The sequence below is a fragment of the Lacerta agilis genome, chromosome 10, assembly GCF_009819535.1.
Source record: "Lacerta agilis isolate rLacAgi1 chromosome 10, rLacAgi1.pri, whole genome shotgun sequence".
Lineage (NCBI taxonomy): Eukaryota > Metazoa > Chordata > Lepidosauria > Squamata > Lacertidae > Lacerta > Lacerta agilis.
The window spans coordinates 47,660,209-47,673,385 of NC_046321.1; the positions used below are offsets into that span (position 1 = coordinate 47,660,209).

The window sequence follows — 13,177 nt, forward strand, 5'->3', positions numbered from 1 at the left end:
CAGATGACGCTGTAGAGCACAAAACTTTTCTATGTAATTTTATATAGTGGGTTTTTTCCCTTTTGTTATAATGATTTAAATTATAGCTTATTTATAGCAGCCCCCCCCATGTGTAGATCCACCCCTCATTGAAGTACATATTTTCAAAGGAAAACCTTTACCCATAAGTTCATACACTTGGATTTATAACCTTCAAAAATGCTTCCTGATTCTCTGAATGCATTAATTTTCCAGTTCTTGGTTCCAGAATAATATTTCATTACTGGACAACCCTTTATTCAGTTCTATATTTTTGTTCAATAATCCTGATCAGAGACCACCAGACTCTCTAACATCCTCTTCAAGCTTGCTCTGGCTGAAGATTTGTTATTGTTAATCAGCCCCATCTTCCTCTCACCTGGGGCTCATTATACAGTGACTGACAATTCCCCAAGAGCCATCTTTCAATTACTTACAGCTGTCCTTGGAGGCCCAAGTCTACCAAAACCCATGGCAGCCTGCCATAGCTACTTTTCTGAGTTTTGTTTCACATAAATCTCACAGTATTACAAAATGAGCAGCCAGCAATTGCTGTTACATAAACTGCAGTTTTCCAAGTTCTTGGAAGAATTAAGGCTGAAGAATTGGACTCAGTGGGATATCCTCTTGCTTGGGAAAATAACAGACAAGTCAAAAAGTGGAAGCAGAAAGAAGGCAAGAGAAGCCTTGCTGGATATAAGCAAAGAAGTAAACAGGATGCTTCCATACCATCAAATGAAATAACTTTCTCTGCTGATGAAAATAACAGAATACCTGATGCCCAAGATGGAAATGATGGAAGTTATGAATTGACTTTAGGAAAACCAAGTAAACCTTCCACTTCTAATAAAAAGGCAGAGTACAACATCATTAGAAATACATAATGTTGCTATGCAGAGCATCGGATAGGGTGAAATTGACTGCCATCTCCTTTGATGCTCATGAACAGGGGCGTAGCTAGGTAAATTGGTACCCGGGGGCAAAAAAATTTTTTGTCACCCCCCCCCCCCCCAAGGCATGGGAAGGTCAGGTGGTACCCAGTGCAGAAAATTTCTTGTCAACCCCCCCCCATTGACACCCCCCCAAAATGGTTTTATTATTTCATATTTTCTTACAAAGGAATAATAACAAGTAATAATAATAAAAAAACCTTTTATTTATATCCCACCCTCCCCGGCCAAAGTCGGGCTCAGGGTGGCTAACACCAGATACATAACATTGGTATAAAATCAAACAATAATTAAATTACCTCCTAAAAACCTCTCAAAGTCTAATTAGATGGCTTTCCACAGGGTTAGGGTTGGGAACAGTAAGTGTTCTCTGAACTGAAATTTCAGCCTTCATGACATAGGAAAACAGCCAAGTGAACAGCTATTTTGGTGGAGGAGGGTCAAGATATTAACTGATATGCATGAAATTTCATATATAGCTACCGGTATATAATCCCTAGTATAGTAAGATAAGACCTTCGGAGCAGGCATTTTCAAGAAAAAAAGATTCAAAAAAAATTCCCAAAAATTTTTTCCCAAATTTTTTTCCCCCTTGCTAATTTGTCACCCCCTCCATTATGGAACCCAGGGCGGCCCGCCCCCCTTGCTACGCCCCTGGTCATGAAGATACAACTAAAGTTATGCTGAAAGCAGACAATTCAGATCAGCAGTTCCCCAGCATCAGAACACATAAAGGCTCTTGTAGATGACTGATATAACTATCTGCAGTACAGTCACTTGTAAATTAGTAGAATTTGCAACTCACTTATTCTGATAATTTAATTTGTTAATTGATGTGTTTAACCCCAATTCCACTAAATATGCAATACTACTTCTAGAAATAATTTCATTAGAATTGTAAGCTTTGGTCTCTAATCTACATTTATCTTTGCTTTCTTGAAACTACCTACAAGTATAATAATGAAATCCTGGGCATGTCTTCTGGCTGCCATGCATTCAGAAGTTCCTGGACATAGATGGGATTCGTCCGTCAAAGAGATTTCCTCCCCCCCACACCCCCCAAAAAGAGAGGAAAAAGCTCAACTTTGCAAGAAAAAAAAAGTGTTTGGCAACTTTTGTGTCTGGATTTTCACTTTTTGATATACGGCAATCCTATAATAAGTTTGTTGGCATGTATTAGCTCTAGAATTACTACAGTTATCCAAGGAACGGTGGGAGTGAACAAAGGAACCATAACAGATTACCTGTGGTCACCATGGTAGGCACAGAAAGTACCATCAAAAGTGGATAGGGCAGACATTCGAATGTGTTGCTGCCGCCGCCGCCGCCACCACGGAGGTGTGTGATTGACCCGATGTTATCTAGAATCATCAAAGCAGCTGGGCAAGCCTGGGTTCATTTTGGTCTGATATGTGCACATATCCCTGGAGCTCAGCATGAATTCCCCCCCAAATAGCTCAAAAACCTTTCCTTTTTTAAAATTAGATTTTGCCCCCCCCCCCAGCCTTTTGTTTCTGGATTTTCACTTTTGGAAATACGGCAACCCTATATTGTTCATTCTGACATACCGGGTATTCCCAGGTAAGTGCATATAGGATTGCAACTTCAGTGTTTCAGCTTCATCAAAAAGCTTGAAAACCCAGTTTTGCCTGTAAGGTTTAAGGACCATTAATTCATATAATAAATAATGCAACTGTGATTGCTTTTTAAAAGGCATTAACCTACTCACATTTGGGTTGCTGCAGCTTCTCCAGTGACACCTTCTTTTTCATTTTCAGATGGGCACATTTAAGTCCCATGACGGTGAATACTTTTTGGAACCTTTGATGACAGCAGCTGAAGATGAACAAGAAGACGACCACAATAAACCGCATCTAATATATAAACATGAAGAATTCAAGAAAGATTCTTATCAGAATTCCTATAAACCTTGTGAAACTTCAGGTACAACTAAATCTTAAACAGTGATGGACAATATATTTATTCTCTTGTTAGAATCTTCAGTGGTTTGTTAATATTATCCCATGGTGATATTAGTCTTCATCAATATATGCTTGTGTTTCTCTATCATTTTTGTGGGTGTTGGGTAAGATGCTGTAAGTCAGGTGTGGGGAACCTTTAGCCCTGCAGATGCTAGTTGCCATTGCTTGTCGTTGGTCATGCTTACAGGGGCTGATGGGAGTTGTAGTTCAACAACAACTGGGGGGTCAAAGGTTCCCTATACCTGCTGTAAATGATTGTTGAAGATGAAGGGTGTATCTAAGCAACGAATTCACATTTAACAGACTTGTTACAACATAGAATTCTGGGAATTGGTGTCAGACTGAGAATTATGTTAGAGAGCCTCAGCTCCCCCCCCCCCCACAAAACTGCATTTCCCATTTCCTGTGGAGCAGGGAAAGACTGTTAAACTAGTTGAAGTCTGCAGTGTAGCTGTCCCCTCAGTATCTGTGCTGAAGTGACATGATCTGCTACTGCTGGCATTTAAGAAAGGTTGGCTGGTTAGTAAAATACGGCTGCTCTGATCTGTCTGTACCCAAGAGACCTGGCCAGCATTTTCTTCCATGTTCTTTATTAGGTGCTCCATCTTAAAGGCTGCAGTGTCCTTTGGTATGATTGGACTAGAGCTGTTTTTGAAAATTGTATTGTATATCTTAGTTCCAGAGGAGAATGGCGCTTGTATGGAGAATACCAAGCAGGGTTTGATTGCAGAATCTGGTTGGATAAAGTTCTTGTTTAGCTTTAGAAATCTAATTGGAAGATGTGAACGGGCCATTTTCTTCCTTCATTTAGTCTTACATGGATTCCTTTCATGAAAAGGCTTTGCAGTCTGGAGGTGTGTCGTGACACTTGGCTGATCAGGCACCAGATAATGCCAAAATACTCTCCCCCCCCCCCGCCATGTTTGCTTGGCTACTGAACAGTGTCCATTCCTTTTCCAGGAATTGGACCTAGTATTTCCAGTAATTCCCGTGTAGTCGAAATTTGTATGATTTTCAATTAGATAACCTGGGATTGTTATTAAAAATGGATAAGCGTTTGTTTGCTTTTTGTAGGAAAAGGCTTATGTTTATAAGTTTGGAAACAGCAAAAAATGGTAGATATGCGTTGTTTTAACATAGGCTCTCTGAGCAGCATTTCTCTTAACTAGATCACATGCATTTTTGAGAGTTGGCACCATTGCCAAATGCTCAGCCTAGGGCTTGCATACAGATTAAGAATATTTTGACAATTGTGAATAATGCAGAACGCCTCTTAAACAGTATTTTGTGAAGTTGGGCGGTAAAGAGAAATGAAAGCAGCATGCTTTGGGGTGTACTTTAGCCTTTCAATTCTGGTTTGATGAAGCAAGATTGGCAATTTTCTGCAATTTTCTCTCATGTGCGGAATTGTTTCTTAATTTGATACATAGGAAATAATTGTGAGGATCTGGCTGTTCAGTGTGTTTTGTTTAAAAAGGCATTTCTTGTATACCACGATTCCTCTTATGGTTAGGGAAAGAGGGCAGCATTGTACAGGGAGTGGAGTTTCTGTGTCCAACATAACTATACGCCAACGCTACCTCCCAGCATCACCTGCCAATCAGACTTTTCCATTGGTTCCTCAAACCACTTCTCCATTGTTTACTCACCCTGCTGTTTGAAAATGGAAAAATCCAAATTCCACAAAATCACAACGACTGAGTTCAAAATAAAGCATAACAAATTCTGGGCATTTATAAAGCATAACAAATTATGGGCATTTATGCAGACCTAAGCCTAAGATTTGGCTTTAATGTTGCGTCTTAGTTCAGGGTCTTGGTTTAGCTCTCTCCAGACAAAGCAGGAATCATATGGGCTTACCAGGGTTTACAAAGGCTGTGCATTATGTAGCCTATTGAAATTTTTGGTTGTTATGTCATATTTGTGACTAATCAAACTCAGATTGCATTAAATTAAATCTATGGCACCCCCTTCTGTTTGTGGTGTCACTCTTCTCCACCTACATCAGAGCAACATCTGCTTCTCTATCCTTTACATTTGTCACCCCCTGGTGTCCACCCTGCAGTATAGCTGTTAAAAAAATTATGGCTGCAATCCGATACACATTTACAGTAACTGGAAATCTCTTCCATTGAACTTTGTGGGATTTAGACAGTGAGAGTAGACATATATTGGAATTTTTATTGTGTGGTAGTAGTAGCAGTAGTAAATTTATTACGGCCATTGGCCCATATCAAAACAAAACAGACAAAGCAAACAGAACATACAATTTGGAGCAACTCGACATAAAACAATTAAAAAACGAGGCAGCAACTGCTGCAATTTGAACAATATCAATTCTAAACAGCCCTTCAAGAATAACATTTTAACTCAATTTGGTTAATACATATGCAGCATAGGGATTCAGCTAAAACTTTATTTAAGAGTTAATTAACTTAATTTCCTCTTAATAATACTGGGTATTAGTTAAACTATCAAAACTATGCAGTGACCCATTTCTCTTTTTCTGGGATAGGACATTTATCAAAAATCTAGCGACTGTAAGAGATCTACTCGGTTCCTCGTCATTCAATAAATGGATTAATTTAGCCTCCTGAGTTCCGTCTGCCTGTCCTATCAGAGGGGGGGATAGAAATCTAGACTGGGCAGCAAAAAAGTATAAGCTGGGCAGCAAAAAAGTATATGTTGTAATGTTTCTACGGAACCACTATTACAGTCACATAGCAATGAAATCTGGCCATTAGAGAGTCTGTTGCCCATGACATTTGATGGGAAGGCATTGAATCTGGCCTTGATAAAGGCATACCTATGTGCCACAACAGAAATAGAGTATTGTGTATATAATGGTATCATAGGTGGTCAAGATATATAATACCAGTTTTGCAAAGTGAGTCTTCAGATTTAACGTGTGCATTCATGGAAAACTAGGTAGGGAAATGTATGTTTAGCAAGAAGATTGTGTCACCTTAGGAAGGTCTGTGTGGTGCAATCCCATGTGTATTTTTTGAAGTATTTATGTGTAGATTAGGCAGTGTTGTTAGTTCTTCACTGTTTCATATGAGAGCAATTGTTTCTTCTTATAAGTGTAATTATTTCTTCTTGTGGAGTTTTTTTCAACATCTTCATTTCCAAGCCATGTTCATCACTGTGCATTGCTGCCATTTATTTAGGAATGTCTCCCCACCCTGCCCTATATAGCTAGGTAGGAAGGCAGTTTTATAAATATGTAATACTTGTAGCTTATGACTTTATAATTCACTGTTTTTCAATTCGCCATTTTTGTGTCTCATTCCTGTATTTTGAATTTTGCGTATTTTTAATTTCATTGGCTAGTTGTTTTTATATCACTGCATCTCAGCCATTTTTTTTTGTTCTGTAATGCTGTGATTGGTAACTCCACACCATGTATAAATGGGTTGTGTCTTCTCAACCTCTTGTTCTGTGATATGAAACCTTTTTGTTAAGCCATTGAACTAAGCAGAAAAAGATTCACAGTACATAAAACATTGGTAGTGGGTACAATAGCACCAAGAGGGGTACTCTTGTTAAAGTTTGTTTTGGGGGAAATTGAAACTTGGAAAAAAGAAAGGTGGTAGACAATATTCCATAAGCATTACACACTTGAAGAGGCACACTATGTACTGGATAACAGCCAGCGGTGAAGAGGCCTGTTTAAGGGTTGCTGTATTCACGCACAGGTGTTGCCATATGGTGTCTGGATTTCTAACCAATGGGTTTTGGAATAACACTTTTGTTCTTATTATGCATGTGTTATGTAGCAAATGCCAAGTTTCAGAGTTGCTTTATCCACCGAGAACAACAAAAGTAGAGTGTTATAGGAAAGCCTTCGGGCAAACTAGCAAGTTTAGGACATCTTTTCTTTTGGTATTCAGCATCCCCATCTTTGTTTGGAATGGGATGAAGAATATGAGCAAGGCTGATTCAGGCTTCTTTTTCAGTGCTGGGGATTGTTGGCCTTGTTCCCATGAGTCCTGGATCTTTATAAGGTGCCTGTAGGCAATTATTGACTGGCAGAGAAAGAGCCTAAGTAGCCCAAGCAGAAATTTTAGCTATTGAATGTAGTAATGACATTGAATGTAAATGAATTTCTATGCTAGCCTGACTCTGCTTATTGGCATACATAGACAAGTGAGCATAGATTAGTTTCTGTTCTCTTTTGGGCTGATTGGTAACATTCCAATCTTCTTTTCTATCTGTTCCCTTGTTTGTACAATGGTGCCCGAAGCAAGAGAAACAAAAAGGGCAGAACTGAGTTCCTGTGTGTGCAAAGGGTCCTCTTAAGTATGCAAGCAAATCCCATTGCTGTTTTTTATATACCGGTATATAAAAACTATCCCCTAAAATGACCTGAAAGAGATAGGGACTGAGAAGTGTGCATGTGAAGCAACAGAGAACTCAGGTGTGAGCCCGCACATGCCAGAATTCGGAGTTAACACCTAAACAAAGCAAGTAACTTGTTTCTTCAGTCTAGAGCATAAAGGGCAGAGGGAGGAATTGAAGTCCAAACAGACAAAAACTTATGTTCATTCTTCAAACCAATTCCCCCACTTTCTGTGTGATCCTTTAAGCTGCAAGGGAACTGAAAGAAATATGTTTAGCATTAGGGTGTTAGCCTTGCAAATTGTATGTGCAATAGTAATTGTTCGTTTTATTTTGCAGAAGAGCCAAAGAAAAGCACTTTACTGTTTCCATATGAGAGCAGCTTAATGAAAGACATAAATGTACTTCAGGAGCACACAGTTGTAGAATATGCTTCTAAAAACTTTTCTGTCGAGAGTGATAGAAACAATCCACATTCCCGGAGGAAACGTTTCCTTTCCTATCCAAGATATGTAGAGGTGATGGTTACGGCTGATGCCAGAATGGTTCAGCACCATGGACGGAACTTGCAGCATTATGTATTAACGCTAATGTCAATAGTAAGTAGGCGTATATTATTGTAGATGTATTCCAGCAGGTGCTTGAGGAGAATTAATGTTGTATCCCTGTCAGTCTGGAGGGACCAAAGTAGAGCCTAGACAACTGTTCCTGGCGTCCCGTCATTGTTTTAAGCAACGTACCATTTAGACTGCAACCTCCAGGATTGTGATCAAAGGCTTTTTGTCCCCCCCCCCCAAAGAAATTGGCAACCTTTCCCTACCTGGTGACATGTTGCAGTGTATCCATGAGTGCAATTTCCCTGGTCTTCCTCCAGGCCAGAAGGAGAGTTGAAGAATTAGCCAAACATGCCCCCCTAGCTTAAACAGCCTTGTGGGATAGGGGATTTTTTCACAGTTGCAGAGCAGAAGATTTGCACCTGCACTCCAGCCTCTTGCTGCCAGGGTTCCATAATGCAAACATTTTTAATTTGGAGAAAAAATTGACTCTCTTTTGCAGGAGGGGGTTATAGAGAGGAAAGAAGTAGGCTTCTGCATACCTCAGGGTTCCCCTGTGTATGCAGAAAATACTTTGTTTGTGAATGTCCAGTTTTGCTTCCACATAGATTGGCATAGGGTCACACATTTTGCTTTTAGAGGGAATGATAATGGCTATTCAAGAAAAAATCAAACATATTCATTTGGGCTAGCATAGTAACCTGGCATGAGCCCAGGCAGCTCTTTGGATCCAGGCCCATATTACTTGGTTGGCTGTATCCAGTGGCAAATTCTTTTTCACAGTAAATTTGGTTCTAAAAATGATGTCAGGGGAATGTTGAGCCCCAGATACCCACAAATAATGCTGTGAATGCATATAATGTCAAATCTGCTTCTACTAATCTGTTATGTACAGTTCAGGCCAATATGGATTAAAATAAACTTATCTCATTTCATTTAAATTAAAGAACTTTGGCTTAACTGGGTTGTGGATGAGGTCTAAAGTTAAGACAGTTATGGAACTTTTTTTAAAATTAAAACACAGATAAGGTCTCTCAAGAATTATCTTTGCCTTTATTAAATAGAAAAACAGGACCTTAAGCCAGTGTACAGGCTTATTAAAATACTTTCTGCACCTAGAAAATAACTAGAATTTTTGGAAGGGGAGAGATTTGAATACTATGCCAGAGGTTTGCCATAAGACATGACCTTTTCCTGGTGTGGCGAGAATGTACCAGTAGTTTCCCAAGTTTGATGGGTTTGTCCCATTGACGACAACAGGACAATAAGCTAATTTTCATATTAAAGGGTAAAGGTAAAGGGACCCCTGACCATTAGGTTCAGTCGTGTCCGACTCTGGGGTTGCGGCACTCATCTTGCATTACTGGCCAAGGGAGCCGGCGTACAGCTTCCAGGTCATGTGGCCAGCATGACAAATCCGCTTCTGGTGAACCAGAGCAGCGCACGGAAATGCCATTTACCTTCCCACCAGAGTGGTACCTATTTATCTACTTGCACTTTTGATGTGCTTTCGAACTGCTAGGTGGGCAGGAGCATGGACCGAGCAACGGGAGCTCACCCTATCACGGGGATTTGAACCACTGACCTTCTGATCAGCAAGCCCTAGGCTCTGTGGTTTAATTTGCATATTACATTTGCCCTAAATAACTCTCTTGCTGATTCTGACTGGGAATGGGCATTCAAGTGGCATTTGTTAGTTTACCTGTTTGTGTATATATTGCACTTAGAGAAAATGTGACATGAAAATTGCTTCAGACTGTACAATCCTATGCATCATTATTCCTAAGTAAGCCCCACAGTATTCAGTGGGGTTTGCTGCCTGGAAAATATGGATAGGATTGCATGCTAAATCAAACAGGGCAGTGGAGTTGAATGAATGCTCAGTGCAATGTTGGATTCCACTGAATGTACAGTACCATAGAATTTTAACACTCTGGCTTTTATTTATCTAGGTTGCTACAATCTACAAAGATTCAAGTATAGGAAATCAAATAAATATTATGATTGTAAAATTAATTGTAGTTCACAATGAACAGGTAAGAAGATGCATTCATTTCACGATTCAGAGTAACTTGCTGCAATTTTCAGTTTTAATGTGTACTTTCAGAAGTTAATACTTTTAAAAGTATTGAAATTAAATGCTTGAAATGAGATTTGCTAGCTGCTCTGCCAAGTATTTTGTACATACATTGCAGGCAGACAGGCTGGTGCAAATTTGTAGAATTGGGATCTAGCTATTAATACTGATTAACATGGCCAGGTTTATTATTTATCATGGGGGGACTATTGGGTTGTTGTTTTTATTTTGATTATATATTTTGTGGTTTTATATTTTGATTTTATTCTGTGAACTGCCCTGAGACCTCTGGGTATAGGGTGGTATATACATTCTAATAATAAATAAATAAATAAATAAAATTTTAATGCTGACCAGGTTCAGCCTTGACCCCGTCAACTAGTCTTTCTGGTCATCTACTTGCTCAAAATTCATACAGATATGTACCATTGAGATATCTTTTCAGAGCTGGTCTTACATTATAATATAACTGCAATGGATTTAAACTTGCCATCCTTGTTTTGTCTTGGCAACTTATGTACAGGAAGGACCAGCTATCAGTTTTAATGCAGCTACCACTCTTCGCAATTTCTGTTTATGGCAGCAAACACAAAACATTATGGATGATGCTCATCCTTCTCACCACGATACTGCAGTTCTTATCACTAGGTACAGTATGTGAGAAAATGCATTTTTCATTACTATCCCTGTTCCATAAAATTACTGCATAAAAGTACCATTGGGCCCTCTTAACCTTTGGGTGAACATTCAGGATTAAGAAGAGGAGGAGGAGGAGGAGGAGGAAGAAGAATTTGCAAATAAGAGGCAAGGGATATTGAGAAGGAATGCATAAACCCCTGATCTGCTTCCAGTTTTAATTCTAGTTGAGGAGTGGTGATATTACATCTTTAACCATGTGGGGCGTGTTCTCTTGGAATTTAGTGCCATTGATCTTAATAAAAAAATATGTATGCTTAGGGTCACAACTAGGCACCTTGATCCCAAGATGCTGCTTTAACTGCGAGTACATCTTTGAGAACCAGTCAAAGGGGGCACTTGCCCATTAAAACCGTTGAAATATTAATGGAAGAATTCAAATGGAGAGGGTGGGGGGGTCAGAAAAGTATGTATAGGTATCTGGAATATGTTTTCCCTATTGTTTTTAAGACTTACATTTTCATAGAAAACTTTTGTTTCTTTAAGGGAAGATATCTGTAGAGCTAGAGAAAAATGTGACACCTTAGGTAAGTTAAAGCAAAAAGGCGATCATGCAATTTTTCTGCAAATAAGAAAAATGTTATTTTAAAATGTAAACGGGTATTTAATGTAATTTATCTTGTTTTGCAAACTTTTTGAACATATTTTGAACCTTTTTAAGCATTTGGTTACATGATGATAAATATTTGGATCACAGTCCTAGGCCTGCATTTGTCTGTGAAGACAACACTGCTGCTATATAACCTATTTCGCATTCAGGTAACAAATTCCATTTTATAGGTTTAGCTGAACTGGGTACAATGTGTGACCCACTGCGCAGCTGTTCCATCAGTGAGGAAAATGGATTAAGTGCTGCATTCACAATAGCGCATGAACTTGGACACGTGTAAGTCTGTCTTTTCTACCAAGTAAATCTTGCATTTGCCTTACATAGGGGACACAGTATTTAAAAAAAAAAATGCATGGAAGCCTCTACATGATTGGCTGAAAAAGCATGAGCTTGCAACAAGTGCTGTACTGTATTTACATAGTAATACTTAGCATTTATATAGCAGTTTAGACTCTAAAGTTGGGAGTGTTCATAGTGGTTCATATACAGTACGTTATCTTACTGATTCCCAACAAGAACACTGTAAGATATCTCAGTGTCATTACAAGTGGTGTTGCTGAGAATAGCTTGAATCTTGGCTTCTGATGTAACTCAGTATCGTATCTTAGCCACTGTGCTACTCCAGGTTATCATTGAAACCTGGCATATTTTGAAATGAATTTAAGTAGCAGACGGCAGTGGGGCAGCAGTTCTCAACTGACCATTCGTTGCATTGCTGCTGCTTACCGGGAAGTAGAGTGGGAGGCTCAAGGCTAGTGAGATGTAAATGCACTGGTGGGAGCAGTAGAGTGGATCCACCAGTGGGTTTGTACTATGCCAATCTTACCATTGCCTCCTCCCCACTTTTACCCCCTGATAAGCAGTAGCAATGTGACTGGCCAGAGGTCAGGTGAGTGCCGCTGCCCCACCATGCTGTTGTGTAGGAATCTGCCAGAATATTATTGTGTTGAGAATTGCCTGTGTCTTTTCACTTTTTGCCCCCAAATATGTACAGCTCTTACTCTGCAATATCTTAATTCCCAGTTTCTAAAAACATTGCTGAGATTCAGAATATATATTTCCGTAGGTGAGTTGCTAGAAAGGCAAAGAACCCCTAAAACGCCATTCAAGTGCTGTCATAATCAATGAGGCGATGCATCGGTTTAATGTTTGCTCGTATTGTTATTGAAAAGTAAAAGGCCCTTTCTGAATTTGTTTTGTATTTGTATTAGGTTTAATGTTCCCCATGATGATAGCTTTAAATGTAAAGAAGTTGGGACTAAACATCAATATCATGTAATGGCCCCGACTTTAAATTACCATTCAAACCCATGGACTTGGTCGAAATGCAGTGAGAAATACATTACTGAATTTCTTGAGTAAGTATGGTTCCAGTCCAGCCACCTCCTGTGTATGTTTAGCACATGGACGCTGTAGTGGTGGGCATTTGTGTGATTTCTCTGTCATGCAGAATTTCAACCTTTAACTTTATTAAAATAGGTGTTAAATGAGGGGCAGGGAGAGAAAGAGAAAAGCTTCAAATAAATTTTACATTTTGGGGTTTCCTTATAAAAGGTAAAAACAATCATAGTTTAGAACACAACTATATTACATTTGAACATGTGCTTATTTTTGTGTCAGAAAATAGGTTATGCATCAATTCACAAACCCAGAGTTGAATTCTTGTAATGGCACCGCATTAAGTTGAATTCTTTAATAGCAGTGCACCATAGCAAATAAACCCCGGTCCTCAAATTTATTTACAAAGTAGGACTTCCGGTGGGCGCCATTACCGATCGGCAGGGTCCCTTCCCAGTCTGGGGGGGGTACTGACGTTGCCAGGCTTTTGGGGTACCGAAACTGCTATTCGGCCCCGTTTAAGCCTCAGATTGAGAGTTCTGAGGACCTGGGGATTCGGCAGATGCCCTTTGCGCCTCCCTCGCCCCCCGGTAAGCCCTAGTAAGAGCTGC

The 13,177-nt window shown here is 39.5% G+C and overlaps 1 protein-coding gene across 4 annotated transcripts in view; it reads left to right on the top strand.

Moving 5' to 3' along the window:
* Positions 1-13,177, top strand: part of ADAMTS20 (ADAM metallopeptidase with thrombospondin type 1 motif 20) — a 78,533-nt gene that overhangs the window by 11,847 nt on the left and 53,509 nt on the right. For all 4 annotated transcript variants that reach the window (XM_033161650.1, XM_033161652.1, XM_033161651.1 and 1 more), the window contains exons 3-9: positions 2,747-2,912; positions 7,631-7,890; positions 9,798-9,881; positions 10,446-10,570; positions 11,105-11,145; positions 11,399-11,504; positions 12,440-12,586. In XM_033161650.1, coding sequence (XP_033017541.1) covers positions 2,747-2,912; positions 7,631-7,890; positions 9,798-9,881; positions 10,446-10,570; positions 11,105-11,145; positions 11,399-11,504; positions 12,440-12,586 — 929 coding nt within the window. The remainder of the gene's footprint in view (positions 1-2,746; positions 2,913-7,630; positions 7,891-9,797; positions 9,882-10,445; positions 10,571-11,104; positions 11,146-11,398; positions 11,505-12,439; positions 12,587-13,177) is intronic.